General features: G+C 42.8%; 1 protein-coding gene across 1 annotated transcript in view; it reads left to right on the plus strand.

Moving 5' to 3' along the window:
- The window catches only part of LOC122922542 (E3 ubiquitin-protein ligase Mdm2-like), a 47,856-nt gene extending 23,421 nt beyond the window's left edge, over nucleotides 1-24,435 (plus strand). The window contains exons 5-9 of the mRNA XM_044273178.1: nucleotides 6,583-6,713; nucleotides 14,206-14,265; nucleotides 21,444-21,566; nucleotides 21,736-21,810; nucleotides 23,917-24,435. Coding sequence (XP_044129113.1) covers nucleotides 6,583-6,713; nucleotides 14,206-14,265; nucleotides 21,444-21,566; nucleotides 21,736-21,810; nucleotides 23,917-24,435 — 908 coding nt within the window. The remainder of the gene's footprint in view (nucleotides 1-6,582; nucleotides 6,714-14,205; nucleotides 14,266-21,443; nucleotides 21,567-21,735; nucleotides 21,811-23,916) is intronic.
- The last annotated feature ends 350 nt before the right edge of the window (nucleotides 24,436-24,785 follow it).

The following is a 24,785-nucleotide window of genomic DNA, read 5'->3' on the forward strand; positions in this document are numbered from 1 at the left end:
CCCCCGACATGTATGAATGATCGCACTATTGGTGATCACTGATAGATGACGTGGATGAATGATCGCACTATTGGTGATCACTGATGGATGACGTGGATGAATGATCGCACTATTGGTGATCACTGATGGATGACGTGTATGAATGATCGCACTATTGGTGATCACTGATAGATGACGTGTATGAATGATCGCACTATTGGTGATCACTGATAGATGACGTGTATGAATGATCGCACTATTGGTGATCACTGATAGATGACGTGTATGAATGATCGCACTATTGGTGATCACTGATGGATGACGTATATGAATGATCGCACTATTGGTGATCACTGATAGATGACGTGTATGAATGATCGCACTATTGGTGATCACTGATGGATGACGTATATGAATGATCGCACTATTGGTGATCACTGATAGATGACGTGTATGAATGATCGCACTATTGAAATCTCCGCTAACCACCGCTTGTTCACTGGGAAGGAGGAGACTGACATTAGAAACTACAACTGCCCCCGACATGTTTCGCCAGTATTCTGGCTTCTTCAGGGGAAATGGGCAGCAATGGGTGTAGCCACAGCACTGGGGGTAAATGCTGAAATTACTGATTGGCAGGACGATCGCCCGCTCATAGTGTTATTCTGCATCGGCGCTGGCCTATTACCTGTAACTAGGAGCACCCACAGGGCAGGCCGCCATACTCCGGTGCCAGTCGCCTCCTGAATGCGTCATCAGGACGGGGCGCAAACACTTAGGCCAGATCGGACCCGAGTATTAGCAGTGCGCTGCGCCGGAATGTGCACACACTGCACCCCAGGCCGGACCACGGTGCACCGGTGGACGCTGCGCCTACACATTAAGTGGATAGTGTGATCATTCATACACGTCATCTATCAGTGATCACCAATAGTGTGATCATTCATACACGTCATCTATCAGTGATCACCAATAGTGCGATCATTCATACACGTCATCTATCAGTGATCACCAATAGTGCGATCATTCATACACGTCATCTATCAGTGATCACCAATAGTGTGATCATTCATACACGTCATCTATCAGTGATCACCAATAGTGTGATCATTCATACACGTCATCTATCAGTGATCACCAATAGTGCGATCATTCATACACATTATCTATCAATGATCACCAATAGTGTGATCATTCATACACGTCATCTATCAGTGATCACCAATAGTGTGATCATTCATACACGTCATCTATCAGTGATCACCAATAGTGTGATCATTCATACACGTCATCTATCAGTGATCACCAATAGTGCGATCATTCATCCACATCATCTATCAGTGATCACCAATAGTGCGATCATTCATCCACATCATCTATCAGTGATCACCAATAGTGCGATCATTCATACACGTCATCTATCAGTGATCACCAATAGTGCGATCATTCATACACGTCATCTATCAGTGATCACCAATAGTGTGATCATTCATACACGTCATCTATCAGTGATCACCAATAGTGTGATCATTCATCCACGTCATCTATCAGTGATCACCAATAGTGCGATCATTCATACACGTCATCTATCAGTGATCACCAATAGTGTGATCATTCATACACGTCATCTATCAGTGATCACCAATAGTGCGATCATTCATCCACATCATCTATCAGTGATCACCAATAGTGCGATCATTCATCCACATCATCTATCAGTGATCACCAATAGTGCGATCATTCATACACGTCATCTATCAGTGATCACCAATAGTGCGATCATTCATACACGTCATCTATCAGTGATCACCAATAGTGTGATCATTCATACACGTCATCTATCAGTGATCACCAATAGTGTGATCATTCATCCACGTCATCTATCAGTGATCACCAATAGTGCGATCATTCATACACGTCATCTATCAGTGATCACCAATAGTGCGATCATTCATACACGTCATCTATCAGTGATCTCCAATAGTGTGATCATTCATACACGTCATCTATCAGTGATCACCAATAGTGTGATCATTCATACACGTCATCTATCAGTGATCACCAATAGTGTGATCATTCATACACGTCATCTATCAGTGATCACCAATAGTGCGATCATTCATACACGTCATCTATCAGTGATCACCAATAGTATGATCATTCATACACGTCATTATCAGTGATCACCAATAGTGTGATCCTTCATACACGTCATTATCAGTGATCACCAATAGTGCGATCATTCATACACGTCATCTATCAGTGATCACCAATAGTGTAATCATTCATACACGTCATCTATCAGTGATCACTATAGTGTGTAGTGCTTCTAGCCTGTCAGCCTCCAGCCGATCCGCTGTGTGTATGGGTGCAACTTGCACTTCCTTGACAGTGGGGAAAGGCCTTTAGGTCCCCACTGCTTTACACTGCCAAACTGCCAGCAGCATAGAGCTAGTAATAGCCAGGTACACTGTAGTATCTTGTATACCTAGTGAGAGGGTGGCAGTTAGTGCCGTCTCCCGCGTCCTCCTCACCGTCTAGTACCCCAACTCCTGCTGAAGTGGGGGCGCTCAGTGTAATCTGGTTTGTAGGAACAATTAGTAAAGATAAGCAGTACCTTCCCCCGTCTGCTGACATTCAGGTTTAGTACCTATAGTAATAGCAGTGACGCTTTATACTACACCGGGGTCCGGAGAGCTCTTACTGCCGCGTTAGGCTTTAGTTATTATAGTTGTTAAAATACCTTACCCAGGTTAGGTCCTAAATATGACTCCATTATAGAAGATGCTGGAGGCTGATCTCTGGTAATATGGAGATGCTGGAGGCTGATCTCTGGTAATATGGAGATGCTGGGGGCTGATCTCTGGTAATATGGAGATGCTGGGGGCTGATCTCTGGTAATATGGAGATGCTGGAGGCTGATCTCTGGTAATATGGAGATGCTGGGGGCTGATCTCTGGTAATATGGAGATGCTGGAGGCTGATCTCTGGTAATATGGAGATGCTGGAGGCTGATCTCTGGTAATATGGAGATGCTGGAGGCTGATCTCTGGTAATATGGAGATGCTGGAGGCTGATCTCTGGTAATATGGAGATGCTGGGGCTGATCTCTGGTAATATGGAGATGCTGGAGGCTGATCTCTGGTAATATGGAGATGCTGGAGGCTGATCTCTGGTAATATGGAGATGCTGGAGGCTGATCTCTGGTAATATGGAGATGCTGGAGGCTGATCTCTGGTAATATGGAGATGCTGGGGGCTGATCTCTGGTAATATGGAGATGCTGGGGGCTGATCTCTGGTAATATGGAGATGCTGGAGGCTGATCTCTGGTAATATGGAGATGCTGGAGGCTGATCTCTGGTAATATGGAGATGCTGGAGGCTGATCTCTGGTAATATGGAGATGCTGGAGGCTGATCTCTGGTAATATGGAGATGCTGGGGGCTGATCTCTGGTAATATGGAGATGCTGGGGGCTGATCTCTGGTAATATGGAGATGCGGGAGGCTGATCTCTGGTAATATGGAGATGCTGGAGGCTGATCTCTGGTAATATGGAGATGCTGGAGGCTGATCTCTGGTAATATGGAGATGCTGGAGGCTGATCTCTGGTAATATGGAGATGCTGGAGGCTGATCTCTGGTAATATGGAGATGCTGGAGGCTGATCTCTGGTAATATGGAGATGCTGGAGGCTGATCTCTGGTAATATGGAGATGCTGGAGGCTGATCTCTGGTAATATGGAGATGCTGGAGGCTGATCTCTGGTAATATGGAGATGCTGGAGGCTGATCTCTGGTAATATGGAGATGCTGGGGCTGATCTCTGGTAATATGGAGATGCTGGGGGGCTGATCTCTGGTAATATGGAGATGCTGGAGGCTGATCTCTGGTAATATGGAGATGCTGGAGGCTGATCTCTGGTAATATGGAGATGCTGGGGGCTGATCTCTGGTAATATGGAGATGCTGGAGGCTGATCTCTGCTAATATGGAGATGCTGGGGGCTGATCTCTGGTAATATGGAGATGCTGGAGGCTGATCTCTGGTAATATGGAGATGCTGGAGGCTGATCTCTGGTAATATGGAGATGCTGGAGGCTGATCTCTGGTAATATGGAGATGCTGGGGGCTGATCTCTGGTAATATGGAGATGCTGGAGGCTGATCTCTGGTAATATGGAGATGCTGGAGGCTGATCTCTGGTAATATGGAGATGCTGGAGGCTGATCTCTGGTAATATGGAGATGCTGGAGGCTGATCTCTGGTAATATGGAGATGCTGGAGGCTGATCTCTGGTAATATGGAGATGCTGGGGGCTGATCTCTGGTAATATGGAGATGCTGGGGGCTGATCTCTGGTAATATGGAGATGCTGGAGGCTGATCTCTGGTAATATGGAGATGCTGGAGGCTGATCTCTGGTAATATGGAGATGCTGGAGGCTGATCTCTGGTAATATGGAGATGCTGGAGGCTGATCTCTGGTAATATGAATTGGCTGCTGTGAATTATTTTTTATTGCTTCTGTGCTAGAAATGTGATTAATTCCTGGAAATCGGAGGACAAGGTTAGCGCACTAAAGGGGTTTAGTTAAAGGGCTCGTCTGAGATCATTAAAAATCTGGGACAACATCCTAAAATAAAAAATGCTGATATCCTCTCTCTTTGCTGTGTGGTGCTGGTCCGGTCCTCTTACTGCAGTGGTGATGTGTCAGTACAGCGCCGCTGCAGCCAATCACTGGCCGCAGCACGTCACCGCTGCATTAGTAAGCAAGCAGTGGCAGGAGGACCGGACCGGCACCACAGGCAACGGAGCTGAGGTGGGAGTGTAATGTTTTTTATTTTAGGTTTTTAATTAGACTTGACAACCCCTTTAATTTGCATTTATCTTTAAAATGTATCACTGTAAGTAATCAACTTTTTAAAGTGGTTATCCAGGAAATAACGATGACCTATCCTCGGGAGGGGTCGTCATTACCGGATTGACGGGCGTCTGAGTCCCAGCACCCCAGCCGGTCCAGTGAATAACACAAGTCATTTTGAAGAGGAAGCAGTGCTTGCACAAACACAGCTGCCCCTTTGATTGGCTGATCGGCAGGGGCGCCAGGAGTCCGAGCTCTACCGATCTGATATTGATGACCTATCCGTCAGTTTTAAGCCACCGCACAATTCCTTTACTTCACCATGATCAGTCCTGCCATGCAGTAGGTCTGGCCTAATTGGGTTGATCATGGGGACTAGAGAGGAGCAAATTTCTGTTTTTTACATTTTGTTCACACTTCATTTGGTGGTAAAAGGTGAATTGCGTTATGGATTACATTACCACGGGCCATAACGCAATTCTATGACGGAATGCATAATGGAATGCCTTTAGAGGCATAATAGAAGTCTATGGGCTGCCAAACGGATCCGTCCCATTTCCGTTATGCAGGGGAGTCCTTTAAAGGCATCCCGTTATGCATTCCGTCATAGAATGGCGTTATGGTCCGTGGTAACGACGTGCTCTATAAAAATGTCACATCATCTACCACCTCAGGTGAATGGCACCTTACATCACTAAAAGTGGAATACCAAGCGATGAAAAAATCCTGTGTACCCCAAAATAGTACCAACACAACTGTCACCTCATCCCGTAGTTTACAGATTGGGGTCACTTTTTGGAGTTTCTACTCTAGGGCTGCATCAGGGGGTCTTCAAATGTGACATGGCAAGTTAAAATTATTCCAGTGAAATCTGCCTTCCAAAAACCATATAGCGTTCCTTCCCTCCTGCGCCCTGCCGTGTGCCCGTACAGCAGTTTACGACCACATATGGGGTGTTTCTGTAAACTGCAGAATCAGGGTAATAAATATTGAGTTTTCTTTGGCTGTTAACCCTTGCTGTGTTACAGAGAAAAATAGATTAAAATGGAAAATCTCCTCCACCTCCATTTTCCTTTCATTCTTGTGGAACACCTAAAGGGTTAACAAAGTTTATAAAATCTGTGTTGAATAACCTGAAGAGTGTAGTTTCCAAAATGGTCATTTTTGGGGGGTTTCTACTATGTAAGCTTCACAAAGTGACTTCATAACTGAACTGGTCCTTAAAAAGTGGGTTTTGGAAATTTTAAGAATTGCATGTAAACTTCTAAGCCTTGTAACATCCTAAAAATAAAATGATGTTTGATAAAAGATGGCAACACGGAGTAGACATCTGGGAGATGCACAGTAACAACTGTTTTATGAGGTATCACAATCTGCTTTAAAAGCAGAGACATTCCAATTTCAGCAATGATCAATTTTTCTAAATTTTCAGTACATTTTGGAATTTTTAATAAATAAAGGTGAAACGTATTGACTCCGTTAGGTACCACTAACACGAAGTACAATGTGTCACGAGAAAACACTCAGAATGGCTTATATAAGTAATAGCGGTCCAGAGTTATCACCACATAAAGTGAAACATGTCAGATTTGCTAAATGTGGCTTGGTCCTGAAGGAACAAACGAGCCTGGTCCTGAAGGGGTTAAACGTATGGGTACGGCACCAGTGGCGGTGCACTACAGAGGAGCGTTATTTCAACAATTGCCTGCTGAGTATTTTTTTGTATATTTTTTTTACTTTGCTTAGAAGAAAGTTCTTCAAATGGTCAACCATCAGAACCTCAGAGAGAGGGCCAGAAGTCAGACGGTGTCTCTTTAACCCTAGATGAGAGCCTTTCATGGTCGGTGATAAGTGACTCTACAGACACCTCTTCTAATGCAGTAAGTAAGGCTCCTAGATGACACCATTCTGACCACAGAGATGAACAACGTCCAGTCAGGCCACATGAGCGTAATGGACGGAATGTACTATTACTGGAGAAAAGATTTCATTCTCACTCCCAATAATGGTCTTCCATACATCTTCATTATTGGTGACTGCTCCTGATGAAGGGGGATTAATGTACCCCCGAAACGCCTTGAGCCCGACCTGTGTTACCGATGGAAGTCCCAGCTGTGGACACTACGAGCCATCCAGGCGAGGGAGGTTGGATTTGTGGGGGTCTTGAGTTTTATCCCACAAAACACCTCCCCGGTGAAGTGAGTCTTTGATCACCATTTGTATCATATTGTGTTCATTCTATTATTTTCAGTGACACTTCCTACGGACTGTAGGTGGGTTTATAATAAGTGGTACATATAGCTCTATCCATGCTTTTATTGCCCTCCGCTAGTCCTACCGTCAGTGGATTGGCGCCTTTACTGTGGTTATCTTCTCCCTTTTCCTCTCCTATCACAGTCAGGTATGTAGTAGTGCACTCCACATATACAACCACTGCCGGCAGCCTATCCGCTCTATGCTATAGCCACCATCCTTCCTTCCTTTGGTGCCCTGCCGTTATTCTTTCACCTTTTGGAGACACATCCAAGAGGTTCCTTGATTGACACTCTTTTTTGGGAATTTTTTCCTCACCCCTGTTCCAGGGACCATAACATGTTTACTCTTCCCGCTCGCTCAGCCGTATGAGGGCTTGTTTTTTGCAGGACAAGTTGCACTTTCTAATTTCATCATACATGATGTGGTGGGAAGCTGGAAAGGAATTCCAAATGGGGGGAACCTGGAGTAAAAAAACACAATTCCCCAACAGATACCAGATGTGTAGAGTTTTTCTTGAGTTTTAATACAAATAAAATCTTGAAAAAAATTACTTTTTTTCTATTTGTGGCCACATTCTGACCCTATAGCTGCAGTTATGTGTTTTGCGGGGCAGTCCGGATTGTATCCGCAATTGTAGGAGATGAATACAAATTGTTCCCACTAATGTATTACCTTGTATCCTCTGGAATACTTTCCTTCTCTGAGTGCGAACGGCTCTTGGAAACGGTGACAAATGTCACTTAGGCTACTTTCACACTGGCGTTTTCTGCGGATCCATCATGGACCTGCAAAAAACGCTTCCGCTTTGATAATACAACCGCCTGCATCCGTCATGTAATGACCTTCACTTCCTGTCAATGGAGGACGGATCCGTTCCCTTTGACTTACATTGTGCGCCAGGACGGATCCGTTTCTAGTGTGCCAGACTGCATCAGAGAAAACGGATCCGTCCCCAGTGACTTACATTGTGGGCCAGGACGGATCCGTTTTGGAGCGCTGAGCCCATGACGGATCTCACAAACAGGAAGCCAAAACGCCAGTGTGAGAGTAGCCTTATCTTAGATGGATATGTTTCCGTTATACAATGGTTAAGACTTATTGGCAGAATCCAGAGAATCCTTTAGGTGTTGAAGCGACTGCAGAAATGTTAGAACTGAAGCACCACCTTAGAGCCACTTCTAAAATGTATTAACCCTTTTGCTTCCACTGCTGTACGAGTACGGAGGTGGAGCGATAGGCAAGCATGGCGTGCAGCGGGCGTCATGGCCGGCAGGACTCTGCTGTTTCAATTGAAGGCTTTAGATGCCGTGATCAAGTGAGATTGCGGCATCTAAATGTGCAACCGGCATCGCCTGTGGCCAATGGGGAGGCTGGTAATTGATTTGAATGGGCTCAGTCTAAAGAGGCTGAGAACATTCAGAGTGCAATTCCTGTTTTGGCCACCAGGTGACAGGCCAACATAAGAAATGAGCAATTCTCAATAATGAGTCCAGTTTAAAAATACGGGATTGTTCAAAAACTAGATGTTGTCGGCTCATATATGGGCTTCAAAATCAGTCCAAATTTTTCTGAACTGTTAAATATATAAAAGAAATAAAAAAAATAAAAAAAGTTGAAATCACCCCCCCCTTTCCGTATAATAAAAATATAAATATCTATCAGGACTTGTATAATATAAGGAAGGGGGACTCTAGAGAAGTACACAAGGACCGTCAGGACAAGACAGCTTCATTCTTGCAAAAACGTAACTTGCCAGCCCTGCCAGACACAGGCAAGGAGGCGCTAGTGGCTCCAGTGACCTTGGAGGAGGTTAAGAAAGCCCTAAAGTCGACCCCTAAAGGCAAGAGTCCGGGACCGGATGGCTTGACTGTTGCCTACTATAAAAAGTTTTTCACTATATTGGGCCCGCATCTGGTCTCTTTGTTCAATTCCTTGCTGAATGGGACTGCTCTCCCCAAACAGTCGATAGAGGCTCACATCACTGTCCTGCCTAAGCCTGGGAAGGACTTAAATCTCCCATCGAATTATCGTCCAATTTCCTTGCTCAACGCGGACATCAAGCTATGGGCAAAGATTTTGGCATATCGCATAGCAACTTGGTTGGGGGACCTGGTCTCACCGGAACAGTCCGGGTTTGTAGGGGGGAGGGAGTGCAGGGACAGCACATTTCGGGTAATACAGGCACAGCAGTATGCTTTGAACCATGGTCAGAAGCTTACCCTGTTGAGTACGGATGCCGAAAAGGCATTCGACAGAGTCGATTGGCACTTTATGGAAGCTACCTTACACAAATTTGGGTTTCCCTCTCAATTTGTGGCCGCTGTGCTGTCCCTGTACTCCTGCCCCACGGCAAGAATTCGCATAAATGGCGTTCTCACGCCTCATTTCGAAATAAGGAATGGGACCCGACAAGGTTGTCCACTCTCCCCTACCCTCTTCATTCTCTGTTTGGAGACCCTATTGCAGGCCATTAGGCAGGATAAGGACATACAAGGACTAAGTATTGGGTCCCAGCCACACACTATAGCCGCATTCGCGGACGATATGCTCTTTTTACTCTCAGACCCGAAAGTAGCATTTCCTGCTTTGTTGAGGCAACTAGATGACTTCGGTTTTGTATCCAATTTTAAAATAAATTTGGCCAAATGTGTGGGTCTGGGAATTAACACCCCTCAGACGACAATCGCCCACCTCAAAAAGAGTTATCCCTTCCAATGGGAAAGTGATCACATCAAATACTTAGGGGTACAAATCACCAGAGACCCGGATAAACTTTTCTCCCAGAACTATCCCCAACTTTTAGCTGATATTAGAATCCAACTGAAAGAGTTGAAAATCCCTTTCCTGACTTGGTTGGGGAGGAAGAACGTCCTCAAAACTTACATACTCCCCAAATTGCTGTATTTAATGCAGGCATTACCAGTGCATCTCCCCCACCACTTCTTAACACAGATCAGGAAAACATTTTCAGCATTTATATGGAATCAGGCTCGACCTAGACTCGCCTACCGGAGACTGATTCTCCCTAGATCCAAGGGAGGTCTTAGCTTACCCGATATAAGTATATAATATATAAATATCTAAATAACAAAAACTATAAACCTCATCACCGTGACCTAAAACGCCCGTACTATTAAAATATAAAAATATTTTTCCAACACGACCAATGGCGGAACGAAAAAGGAAGATGGGGAAGAAAAATGAAAAGGCCAAAACGAAAAGGGTTAAGAGCGGGGGAGATGCGTGGAGCCATCTAGTGGCCACTTATCCCGGGCCCCAGCATTTTGGATAGAGCATAGTTCTTTGTGTTCCCCTGCCAGGATGTCATGCTGCCCCTGGTGTCATATACCTTCTATATAAAAAGAATCTTCATATAAAAGAGAGGATTAAAAAAACATAAAAATGATCTTCTCCTTCGGGCAGACATAATCGCCTCTAAGTTCTTTTATCCAGTATCTTAATCTGATCTGTGCGAGCAGTGAAACAAAGGGACAGTTGTATGTGCAAAAATATATAATCGTTTTTATAAAAGAATATAAAATCAATACAATTGCAAAACAAATGATGAAGTTACAAATTAATACCCAAAATGTACCACACGGTGGTGCTAACACACCCCTATCTGACCAGCACAGTGTGACTTAGTGATTTATGACGACCAGTGTCGTACCTTCAACCCCCTCAGCCCCGCTAGCTGAAACCCCCTGAATGACCAGGCCACTTTTTACACTTCTGCACTACACTACTTTCACCGTTTATTGCTCGGTCATACAACTTTCCACCCAAATAAATTTTACCTCCTTTTCTTCTCACTAATAGAGCTTTCATTTGTTGGTATTTCATTGCTGCTGACAATTTTACTTTTTTTGTTATAAATAGAAATTTAACGATTTTTTTGCAAAAAAATGACATTTTTCACTTTCAGTTGTAAAATTTTGCAAAAAAAAACGACATCCATATATAAATTTTTCGCTAAATTTATTGTTCTACATGTCTTTGATAAAAAAAAAATGTTTGGGTAAAAAAAAAAAATGGTTTGGGTAAAAGTTATAGCATTTACAAACTATGGTACAAAAATGTGAATTTCCGCTTTTTGAAGCAGCTCTGACTTTCTGAGCACCTGTCATGTTTCCTGAGGTTCTACAATGCCCAGACAGTAGAAACACCCCACAAATGACCCCATTTCGGAAAGAAGACACCCTAAGGTATTCGCTGATGGGCATAGTGAGTTCATAGAAGTTTTTTTTTTTTGTCACAAGTTAGCGGAAAATGATGATTTATTTTTATTTTTTACAAAGTCTCATATTCCACTAACTTGTGACAAAAAATAAAAACTTCCATGAACTCACTATGCCCATCACAAAATACCTTGGGGTGTCTTCTTTCCAAAATGGGGTCACTTGTGGGGTAGTTATACTGCCCTGGCATTTTAGGGGCCCAGATGCGTAAGAAGAAGTTTGAAATCAAAATCTGTAAAAAATGACCGGTGAAATCCGAAAGGTGCTCTTTGGAATGTGGGCCCCTTTGCCCACCTAGGCTGCAAAAAAGTGTGACACATCTGGTATCGCCGTACTCAGGAGAAGTTGGGCAATGTATTTTGGGGTATCATTTTACATATACCCATGCTGGGTGAGAGAAATATCTTGGCAAAAGACAACTTTTCCCATTTTTTTATACAAAGTTGGCATTTGACCAAGATATTTATCTCACCCAGCATGGGTATATGTAAAATGATAGAAAAAGTATAAGGCTGGCACTCAAGTATGTGATATCAATTGAGATGACAATTTATTAGACATGAAATTAAAAATCAATATGATGTACACAATAAAATACAATCAATTAAAATCTGTGGAAATATAAATGGAATGTAAAAAATGCAGGATGAATATACACTGAAGATTACCACAATCACAATCAATGGATCTTTGCAAATTCTCTAGAGGGTTCAAAAATATAAAGAAATCCTTTTGGGCAACTTCTCTATAATATAAAATTGTGTCCTCCTTGAAATAGTCCTCTGATTAGGATATCAAGTATTCCGGAATCGGCACTATGGCCGAGTGATGATGTCAATACAGGAGGAAGATATACAGTTCCAACTGGTGTTTATACACCGCAAGATAAGTATAAAGCTGCAGGTGAGGAGTAAAGCGGGACCGTTTTTCTTACCCTATGATTCGGGGCCGGTAGCTGGAAAGTCTCTTTCCAGTTTTGACTACTTGCGGCAGCAGTGCGTTTTTCATGCGGTATTTCTAGAACATATGCGTTTTTTCTTATATTCTTTCCTTCTTATTATAATAAGATTATACAATGAAGGAAATCCTTCCACAACATTGCTATGACTCTAAAAAATATATAAATATGTATATATTGTCAACTGTATTTAATTATAAAAACGATGTTCCTGCAGTCTTATATATAACCACAAAATAAATATGTTAAAATATAAAACATATAAAAGAAGGATAATAAGACAATATCTGAAAACAATAATGACGGATAATATCACATGGGAAAGGGTACACAGTTCCTGGATTGCTCACATGTGTAAAGTTCGATTCCCTAGAGTCCAATAGAGATTGTACTGTTCATAACTTTGATAGTTGGTTCATGTAGTAGAGGGTATGTGTGCCTCCCTCCAAGGGGGGGGGGGTCACAGCACCGATAAACGGCCAGACATGTGATCCCCCATTGGACGAGAGGCACACAACCCAAGATCTACAGGAAACCTAAAATCTCGAGTTCGGCATTTAGGCCTGCTGGAATCAGGCTCCCAAAATCGTATATACGTCGGGATTCTGCCCGAGACATTCGTTCTACATGTTTCCCCCCTCTCCAATGTGTATCTATTTTTTCCAGGGCCATAAATATCAGTCCCCTAGGGTCTTGATTGTGGGCTTCTTTAAAGTGCTTTGAAAGTGAGTGTTTCAAATATCCCTTTCTGATATTAGAAACATGTTCAGATATCCTCACCTTCAAAGTTCTCTTTGTTCTTCCAATATATTGCCTGGAACAGGGGCACTGGACAAGATATATCACGCTAGTTGAATTACAAGTCAGGAAATGTTTAATCTCCCATGAAAAACTGTTTTGTGTCGAGTCAATCTGTTTAATACTTTTTGGGGCTTTTGTGACTTTACAGCCGGCACAATGGCCGCATCTATAAAGCCCCTTTAGGCTCATCCAACTTCCAGTATTTGGGGATTTTCTCAATTAGTTTTTCACTGACGGGGCTATTTTTATTCCCAGATTTGGTGCCCTTGTAAAGGTGATCTGTGGTCTCACTGGAATAAGTGAGCCCAGAATTTTATCTTGCAATAGGTGAGGCCAATGTTTTCTAATTATCTCTTAATTCTCCTATATTGGACAGTATAAGGGAGGATTATACGAAATTGTGATTCTTGTTGTAATTCTTGGGGAGCTTTATCTATTAGTAGGCTACTTCTAGGTATTTTCCTCACGTTCTCCAGAGCGTCCTCCAATATTGCCCTTGGGTATTGCTTCGAAATGAATTTATTCCTCATATCCAGTGCCTCTAGTTCAAACTGGGAGTCCTCGGTACAGTTCCGTTTCAGTCGTCGGAACTGTCCGAAAGGAACATTTAATAACCAATTTGGTAGATGATAACTGGAATGCAGGATAAAAGCATTTCTAGCTGAGGGTTTTTGATATGTCTGACATACATATTTGTTATCCCTCTTAGTTATTAACAAATCCAGGAACTCTGTACCCCCTGGTCCAATCTTAGTAGTGAACACTAGATTAAAAACATTATCATTCAATGTTGCTATAAACGAACGTAAAGCTTCTTCTTTTCCTTTCCTAATTAAAATCACGTCGTCTATATAACGCTGCCAGAGCACCAGGTCGCCCCCACGATGCGGATCTATCGCAGCCTGCTCCCATTGAGCTAGGAACAGGTTTGCGTAGCTGGGGGCGAACCTGGTGCCCATGGCAGTCCCTCTAGTCTGTAAATAAAAATCCTTCTCAAAATAAAAATAGTTGTGCTATAAAATATGTCTAATTCCTTCTAGTATATATTCTATTTGATCCAGCTTCATTTCGCTATCTTCCTGTAATTGTCTACTAATTGCATCTATCCCTTGTTCGTAGTTTATAGCCGTATACAACGACTGGATATCGAGTGTAGCCATGATCCAATCTGATTCAACAGTAAGTCCTTCTAATATATCAATGATTTGAGTTGTATCTTTTAGATAGGACGATGTTGTTTTCACCAGAGGTTGTAGCCAAGTATCTATATATCTCGAAAGATTAGATGTCGGGGATCCTATGCCTGATACTATGGGGCGGCCCGGAGGGCTCTCCATATCCTTATGTACCTTAGGAAGGCAGTAAAAGACTGGGAGCCATCCGGGCGTCCCCATAATGAACTTGTATTCTTGATTGGATAGGATTCCCATCTGTGACCCCTTATCACAATATTTACGTAGATTCTCACAGAATTTCAAAGTTGGATCACATTCCAATTTTTTATATGTTGAAACATCGGAGAGTTGTCTTAGACATTCATCTGTGTAGTTGGTTGTCTCTAAGATTACGATTGCTCCGCCTTTATCTGCGGGGCGGATCGTTATATCTTCCTTTTTCTGCAATTCTTTTATAGCCGCTATCTCTTTATTTGATAGTTTTTTTCTGTGGAATGTTTTTTCTTTAATTCTTCTAAGATCTATTTCCACATTCTTCTAAGAGCTGCTCATTTCCGGGCCTATCTCATTCCGAGGGAATTTTTTTAACGTAGTATGCCTAAAACCATTTGTTTCAAGACAGCTCATCATTATTGGATTTTTAATGAAATATTTTTTCAAACACATATTTTTAATAAACTTCTGGATCCCTATATAGGTATTAAATTTATCCAACTCGGCACTAGGAGCAAATTTCAACCCTTTATTTAGCAAGGATATTTGGGATGGTGTCAACGTTGTGTTGCTCAAATTAATAATGTTATTATCGTGATCAGTGTCTGGTGTTATTATCGGTGATTCCTTCTTCTTTCTTCCCCTTCGTGTCTTCTTGTTCCTGTTTGGTGATTGTGATATGACGTGCTCTGAGTTTCTCTCGATTTGTGTATTACTGGGGTTAATTGATAATCCCTCTGTCTTAGAGGACACGTTCGTGTGGGAGAGTGTTGCTGATATATCTCTTGACTGATTTGTGAATTGTTGTGTCTCAAATTGTATGGGTGTCGCTGTGGAGTTTTTACTCTCCTGTTGTGATTTGGGGACCGTGATTGTCTGTGTTTGACTCGTGGTGAGTGATGTGGGGAAGTCCTGTCTAAAAAAGGCTGCTGTGCAAGTGTTTCGAATCTATTTCTAATGGGTATAATGGATCCTATGTGTTCTATAGGAGTCTCAATAACTACCTAATTTCTCTCCAGATGGTTTTCATTTCTATTATATGTTTTTATTAAATTAGTATGTTTATTGCTCTTCTTTGAAATTATTTCCGATTCGGTTTTATCAAGGCTCTTGCAAATTTGCTCTTGCCACAAGTTGAATATACTATCCTTGGGTAATTTCTCTATTTTAATTTTCATTTGGGTAATATTTTCTGTTAGGGATCCCAGAATTTGTGTTCTTCTCTTAATGATGAGTTCTATGAGAATGCGGGACTGTGTGTGGAGAAGGTTTTCCCATTCCAGGTTAAACTCTTCTCCATACAGGTCCTGGGCAGGTGTTTTATTTAATTTAAGGCCCTTAGGGATTTTGTTCTGTGCCAAATACTGGCGTAATGATCTAATCTCCCAATGTTGTCTAAGCTGTTTTAACACAAGGTTTTCTAATTCCCTAAATAGCTCATTAGTCGAGCTAGTCTCAGTAGTAGACATCTCCGATGATTCAAATATAAAGGAATCTACTTTAAGCTTTTTCAATTCAATATGATTCCACATATCCATATTGGAGGAGGGAGGAGCTAAATCCACAAATGGGTGATAGTGGATAGCTCACCTCCTCTCCCAAACGGAACTGGTGCTCTAGCCTAAAAACTGATCACCCAATCAGTCAAAGGATAGTGTAATAGAAAAAGGCTGGCACTCAAGTATGTGATATCAATTGAGATGACAATTTATTAGACATGAAATTAAAAATCAATATGATGTACACAATAAAATACAATCAATTAAACGAGGACGCCAAACAGCGTTAGAAGAAGCTGGCGCAGCGTGGTGAGTAGCGGCAAGAGAAAGAGACTTTCCAGCTACCGGCCCCGAATCATAGGGTAAGAAAAACGGTCCCACTTTACTCCTCACCTGCAGCTTTATACTTATCTTGCGGTGTATAAACACCAGTTGGAACTGTATATCTTCCTCCTGTATTGACATCATCACTCGGCCATAGTGCCGATTCCAGAATACTTATACTTGATATCCTAATCAGAGGACTATTTCAAGGAGGACACAATTTTATATTATAGAGAAGTTGCCCAAAAGGATTTCTTTATATTTTTGAACCCTCTAGAGAATTTGCAAAGATCCATTGATTGTGATTGTGGTAATCTTCAGTGTATATTCATCCTGCGTTTTTTACATTCCATTTATATTTCCACAGATTTTAATTGATTGTATTTTATTGTGTACATCATATTGATTTTTAATTTCATGTCTAATAAATTGTCATCTCAATTGATATCACATACTTGAGTGCCAGCCTTATACTTTTTCTATTACACTATCCTTTGACTGATTGGGTGATCAGTTTTTAGGCTAGAGCACCAGTTCCGTTTGGGAGAGTAGGTGAGCTATCCACTATTGTGTCACTATATGTAAAATGACACCCCAAAACACATTTCCCAACTTCTCCTGAGTACGGCGATACCAGATGTGTGACACTTTTTTGCAGCCAAGGTGGGCGAAGGGGCACACATTCCAAAGAGCACCTTTAGGATTTCACCGGCCATTTTTTACAGATTTTGATTTCAAACTACTTTGCACACATTAGGGCCCCTAAATTGCCAGGGCAGTATAACTACCCCACAAGTGACCCCATTTTGGAAAGAAGACACCCCAAGGTATTCCGTGAGGGGCATGGCGAGTTCCTAGAATTTTTTATTTTTTGTCACAAGTTAGTGGAATATGAGACTTTGTAAGAAAAAAATAAAATAAAAAAAAAATCATCATTTTCCGCTAACTTGTGACAAAAAATAAAAAATTCTAGGAACTCGCCATGCCCCTCACGGAATACCTTGGGGTGTCTTCTTTTCAAAATGGGGTCACTTGTGGGGTAGTTATACTGCCCTGGCATTCTAGGGGCCCTATTGTGTGGTAAGTAGTTTGAAATCAAAATGTGTAAAAAATGACCTGTGAAATCCTAAAGGTGCACTTTGTAATGTGGGCCCCTTTGCCCATCTAGGCGGCAAAAAAGTGTCACACATCTGGTATCGCCGTACTCAGGAGAAGTTGGGGAATGTGTTTTGGGGTGTTATTTTACATATACCCATGCTGGGTGAGAGAAATATCTTGGCAAAAGACAACTTTTCCCATTTTTTTTTATACAAAGTTGGCATTTGACCAAGATATTTCTCTCACCCAGCATGGGTATATGTAAAATGACACCCCAAAACACATTCCCCAACTTCTCCTGAGTACGGCGATACGACAAGTGTGACAATTTTTTGCAGCCTATATGCGCAAAGCGGCCCAAATTCCTTTTAGGAGGGCATTTTTAGACATTTGGATCCCAGGCCCCTAAAATGCCAGGGCAGTATAAATACCCCACAGGTGACCCCATTTTGGAAAGAAGACACCCCAAGGTATTCCGTGAGGGGCATGGCGAGTTCCTAGAATATTTTTCTTTTTGCACAAGTTAGCGGAAAATGATTTTATTTTTATTTTTTTTCTCTTACAAAATCATTTTCCGCTAACTTGTGTAAAAAAAAAAAAAAATTCTAGAAACTCGCCATGCCCTTCACGGAATACCTTGGGGTGTCTTCTTCCCAAAATGGGGTCACATGTGGGGTATTTATACTGCCCTGGCATTTTAGGGGCCCTAAAGCGTGAGAAGAAGTCTGGAATATAAATGTCTAAAAAATGTTACGCATTTACGTGAGAGGTATGGTGAGGTCATGTGAGATTTAATTTTTTGACACAAGTTAGTAGAATATGAGACTTAGTAAGAAAGAAAAAAAAAAAAAAAATTCCGCTATCTTGGGCCAAAAAAAATGTCTGAATGGAGCCTTACAGGGGGGTGATCAATGACAGGGGGGTGATCAGGGAGTCTATATGGGTGATCACCCCCCTGTCATTGATCACCCCCCTGTAAGGCTCCATTCAGACGTCCGTATGTGTTTTGCGGATCCGATCCATGTATCCGTGGATCCGTAAAAATCATACGGACGTCTGAATGGAGCCTTACAGGGGGGTGATCAATGACAGGGGGGTGATCAATGACACGGGGGTGATCAGGAAGTCTATATGGGTGATCACCCCCTTGTCATTGATCACCCCCCTGTAAGGCTCCATTCAGACGTCCGTATGTGTTTTGCGGATCCGATCCATGTATCTGTGGATCCGTAAAAATCATACGGACGTCTGAATGGAGCCTTACAGGGGGTGATCAATGACAGGGGGGTGATCAGGGAGTCTATATGGGTGATCACCCCCCTGTCATTGATCACCCCCCTGTAAGGCTCCATTCAGACGTCCGTATGTGTTTTGCGGATCCGATCCATGTATCCTTGGATCCGTAAAAATCATACGGACGTCTGAATGGAGCCTTACAGGGGGGTGATCAATGACAGGGGGGTGATCAATGACACGGGGGTGATCAGGGAGTCTATATGCGTGATCACCCCCTTGTCATTGATCACCCCCCTGTAAGGCTCCATTCAGACGTCCGTATGTGTTTTGCGGATCCGATCCATGTATCTGTGGATCCGTAAAAATCATACGGACGTCTGAATGGAGCCTTACAGGGGGGTGATCAATGACAGGGGGGTGATCAATGACACGGGGGTGATCAGGAAGTCTATATGGGTGATCACCCCCTTGTCTTTGATCACCCCCCTGTAAGGCTCCATTCAGACGTCCGTATGTGTTTTGCGGATCCGATCCATGTATCAGTGGATCCGTGAAAATTATACGGACGTCTGAATGGAGCCTTACAGGGGGGTGATCAATGACAGGGGGGTGATCAGGGAGTCTATATGGGTGATCACCCCCTTGTCATTGATCACCCCCCTGTAAGGCTCCATTCAGACGTCCGTATGTGTTTTGCGGATCCGATCCATGTATCCATGGATCCGTAAAAATCATACGGACGTCTGAATGGAGCCTTACAGGGGGGTGATCAATGACAGGGGGGTGATCAATGACGGGGGGGGGGGGGTGATCAGGGAGTCTATATGAAGTGATCAGGGGTTAATAAGTGACAGGGGGGGTGTAGTGTAGTGTAGGTGGTGTTTGGTGCTACTTTACACAGCTACCTGTGTCCTCTGGTGGTTGATCCAAACAAAAGGGACACCAGAGGACCAGGTAGCAGGTATATTAGACGCTGTTATCAAAACAGCGTCTAATATACCTGTTAGGGGTTAAAAAAATCGCATCTCCAGCCTGCCAGCGAACGATCGCCGCTGGCAGGCTGGAGATCCACTCGCTTACCTTCCGATACTGTGAACGCGCGCGCCTGTGTGCGCGCGTTCACAGGAAATCTCGGCTATCGCGAGATGACGCGTATATGCGTCGTTGAGCGCACAGCTGCCGCCTCCGGACCGCAGATCTGCGTTAGGCGGTCCGGAGGCGGTTAACAAACAGACTCATATACCAAGAGAAACTTAGGATCTTCTGTTATCAAACAGGCTATAACAATAAAACACGGATTATACAGGAATATGATAAAATATTCAGCTCGGCAATCAGACTATGGACAATAACTCTCCAAGGGTTTAGTCCTCTCTTCAAACAATGTCAGATCTTCCAGTAACAATATGCATCTTTGCTAAGAGTATAGTCAGCATTATGGAGGCACCTAACACTATATATTCCCACAGTATGGGAACTCTTGGCTATATACCGAGAGAAATATCTTATTAATATCACGAGCAGTAAACAAAATATGCGTTACCGGGTCAAAGGTAGACAGAGTTCAGATGGGACCAGTTCTCAGGAACTTTCCTAGTAATCCCAAAATAATAATCCAAGTTTCTTCTGGTAAAGTTTTCTTTTTGATTGGATGGATGGATGGATCTATGTATCTCTCTTGCTGCTCCGCACACGAGTAATTATTCCCCTCTTATCTAAGAATCATCCCCTTTTAGATTAGGGATTTCCAATCAGGTAAGGTGGGTGTATTCGCATGCTAATACAACCATGATGTCATATTAAGTCCTAATATGGCATAGAACAAATAATGAAATAATATAATATTGTCCATCTGCCTCCAGATGGCACTGTGGTACTGCAGATGAACATCACAACTTTTAAGCATTTAAAACTAAATATCTAATGATACGTTCACAGGACCTTCTTGACCTTTTAATTTACATCATTGAGGAAGGCGATTTCCTGACACTTTTAATTACCTATATCCTGGACTTGTTGGAGTCGGTTGTCTTCTCCTATCTTTTTGAAATATGTGTTAACTTGATGAAAATTTTATATAATGGCTTTGATGCTTGGCATTGAACTTGTACATTTCACTTATCTATATCCATGAATAACTTTTGTTTTGAAATAACATTTACTCTTCTCAGAAATCCAATTAACATAAACTTGCTTCAATGTTTCTGTACCTTCTACAATACCTTCTAAATAATAAATACATGGTATAACATATATATAAATCGATACATTGTTACACATGGATAACACATTATATGAATTATTGATTAAAATATGTTGTAATCTAAATATGCCATACAGAGCTATATATAATATAATTATGAATATATAAATTGAACCTCATACAGCAGGTGTGCCTCAAGGATAGGAATCCTTATCACGTCATGGCTTATCCATGAAACAACCTTGTTCCCTTCAGACAGACATGTCTGGGGAAGCTAGTTTACTCCCCATAGATAATCCCATATCTTCAGTAATAACTTTTAAATACAATGTCCGTTCATGTTCACAATTATTTTTATATAAACTGAATTTGCCATGAACTTGTCTTGGCTTCCTCAGCCACATAATAGAACTTTGGTTCAAGCTGATTTTATTCTTAAAGTCAATGAGATGAGCATTCATTTTGGTTATAATGTCATTAGATAATATTGTATACGTATGAAAATGCACAACACTGGTGAGGACAGCACAGAACTGATGACGGGTGCCCTTGACTGGCATCGTAGGAAGTCTTAATCCTGTTGGATCTTTTTTTTCCTGTTCCCTTTAGGACCATGAGGCAGGTTCTGTCTCTGATCAGTTCAGTGTTGAGTTTGAGGTGGAGTCTGTATATTCCGAAGATTATAGTCCTAGTGGAGGAGAAGAAAGTCTGTCAGATGACCTGGATGATGAGGTAAGACTGTTAGAAGCATGGATGTCACTGGCACCATGCAGAATCTAGATTTGCACTGGTGCCTGGAGGGAACTATTGGCTACAGTTTAGTGTGACCTCACTCTAGTGTTGCTTTACAATCTGCCTTCTATCAATACTTTTACCTTCTCATTGTCTTCTCGGGCCTCAGGTTTACCAGGTGACTATGTGCCAAGATGAAGAATCAGGAGACTCTTTGGACGAGGAGATGGACATTTCTGAAGCTGTAAGTATGACCTTGCTGAGCTTACACAGAAGAAAGATGGAATCTGATATTAACCCCTTAAGGGCTCTGCCTATTTCACCGTAAGGACTTGGCCATTTTTTGCAAATCTGACCAGTGTCACTTTAAGTGCTGATAACTTTAAAATACTTTTACTTACCCAGGCCGTTCTGAGATTGTTTTTTCGTCACATATTGTACTTCATGACACTGCTAAAATTGGGTCAAAAAAGTTTTGCAAATTTCAAAGTTTCAGTTTCTCTGCTTCTGTAATACATAGTAATACCCCCAAAAATTGTGATGACTTTACATTCCCCATATGTCCACTTCATGTTTGTATCATTTTTTTGAATGATATTTTTTTTTGGGGGGGGATGTTACATAGCTGATAGGACCTCCTCCTCATAGAGGGAAGGCTGTCAGTCACTGATAGGACCTCCTCCTCATAGAGGGAAGGCTGTCAGTCACTGATAGGACCTCCTCCTCATAGAGGGAAGGCTGTCAGTCACTGATAGGACCTCCTCCTCATAGAGGGAAGGCTGTCAGTCACTGATAGGACCTCCTCCTCATAGAGGGAAGGCTGTCAGTCACTGATAGGACCTCCTCCTCATAGAGGGAAGGCTGTCAGTCACTGATAGGACCTCCTCCTCATAGAGGGAAGGCTGTCAGTCACTGATAGGACCTCCTCCTCATAGAGGGAAGGTTGTCAGTCACTGATAGGACCTCCTCCTCATAGAGGGAAGGCTGTCAGTCACTGATAGGACCTCCTCCTCATAGCGGGAAGGCTGTCAGTCACTGATAGAACCTTCTACTCATAGAGGGAAGGCTGTCAGTCACTGATAGGACCTCATCCTCATAGCGGGAAGGCTGTCAGTCACTGATAGGACCTCCTCCTCATAGAGGGAAGGCTGTCAGTCACTGATAGGACCTCCTCCTCATAGAGGGAAGGCTGTCAGTCACTGATAGGACCTCCTCCTCCTCATTGAGGGAAGGCTGTCACTCACTGATAGGACCTCCTCCTCATAGAGGGAAGGCTGTCAGTCACTGATAGGACCTCCTCCTCATAGAGGGAAGGCTGTCAGTCACTGATAGGACCTCCTCCTCATAGAGGGAAGGCTGTCAGTCACTGATAGGACCTCCTCCTCATAGAGGGAAGGCTGTCAGTCACTGATAGGACCTCCTCCTCATAGAGGGAAGGCTGTCAGTCACTGATAGGACCTCCTCCTCATAGAGGGAAGGCTGTCAGTCACTGATAGGACCTCCTCCTCATAGAGGGAAGGCTGTCAGTCACTGATAGGACCTCCTCCTCATAGAGGGAAGGCTGTCAGTCACTGATAGGACCTCCTCCTCATAGAGGGAAGGCTGTCAGTCACTGATAGGACCTCCTCCTCATAGAGGGAAGACTGTCAGTCACTGATAGGACCTCCTCCTCATAGAGGGAAGGCTGTCAGTCACTGTTAGGACCTCCTCCTCATAGAGGGAAGGCTGTCAGTCACTGTTAGGACCTCCTCCTCATAGAGGGAAGGCTGTCAGTCACTGATAGGACCTCCTCCTCATAGAGGGAAGGCTGTCAGTCACTGATAGGACCTCCTCCTCATAGAGGGAAGGCTGTCAGTCACTGATAGGACCTCCTCCTCATAGAGGGAAGGCTGTCAGTCACTGATAGGACCTCCTCCTCATAGAGGGAAGGCTGTCAGTCACTGATAGGACCTCCTCCTCATAGAGGGAAGGCTGTCAGTCACTGATAGGACCTCCTCCTCATAGAGGGAAGGCTGTCAGTCACTGATAGGACCTCCTCCTCATAGAGGGAAGGCTGTCAGTCACTGATAGGACCTCCTCCTCATAGAGGGAAGGCTGTCAGTCACTGTTAGGACCTCCATCCCACAAGTGGTACCTTGGAACTGAACCTGAGTTCGGGAAGTTTTTTTTTTTTTTTTTTTATAGTAGAAGTCAATTTATGAAGTTATTGCTCTTGCTGCGTACAGTATTGAAATGAAGTTTTATGTGAATAGACTTTGGATGTTTCAGCTGAAGTTGATTCGCTCATCCCTAGTCATCAGTATAAAAATGTCTGAAAACCCCTTTAATGTTTTATAAAATCTCATTACAGGATTACTGGAAGTGTTCACAGTGTGATGAGATGAATCCTCCTATTCCAAGATACTGTAAAAGATGTAGGTCTCTTCGTAAAGACTGTCTCCCAGACCAAAGTGAAGAGAAGAATTTCCCCTTGAAAAGAAAAGGGATTGAAGATTCCCTGGAAGATGTGGGCATTGATGTCCTAGATGGCAAAAAGCCCAAACTGACAGATATGCAAGATTCAGTTCTCGCAAGAAAAGATGATGAGGGAATCCAGAGCTTTTCTCAGCCCTCCACATCTTGTAGTCAGGAGGAGTACAGAGATGGTGACCAAGCTCACCAGGAAAGTTTAGAAGGGAGCCTTCCACTCTCTAGTGTTGGACCTTGCGTAATCTGCCAGACTAGGCTGAAGAATGGCTGCATTGTCCATGGCAGAACAGGGCATCTCATGGCATGTTATACATGCGCGAAAAAGCTTCAGAAGAGGGACAAGCCTTGCCCTGTATGCAGACAACCAATTCAAATGATCGTATTAACCTATGTCAGCTAGAAGGCAGGACAGATGAATAAACACAGCATGAAGATGCAAGACCAAAACATTGGACTCTAGAATATATGACTAGTAGAGGAGGGACTGTTAGAGCCTAAATAAGCTTCCGTTATACGGAAATAACTTACTACATTACTTTATTTAAGCACTTGCACATAAATGAACAGTTTATGCAGGTTATTTTTAAGTGGACCGCTTACTTTAAATTTAAAGGGAACCTGTCACCTGGATTTTGGGTATAGAGCTGAGGACATGGGTTGCTAGATCGCCGCTAGCACATCCGTAATACCCAGTCCCTATAGCTCTATGTGCTTTTATTGTGTCAAAAACCGATTGAATAGATATGTAAA

This window comes from Bufo gargarizans, unplaced genomic scaffold (genome assembly GCF_014858855.1).
Source record: "Bufo gargarizans isolate SCDJY-AF-19 unplaced genomic scaffold, ASM1485885v1 fragScaff_scaffold_444_pilon, whole genome shotgun sequence".
NCBI lineage: Eukaryota > Metazoa > Chordata > Amphibia > Anura > Bufonidae > Bufo > Bufo gargarizans.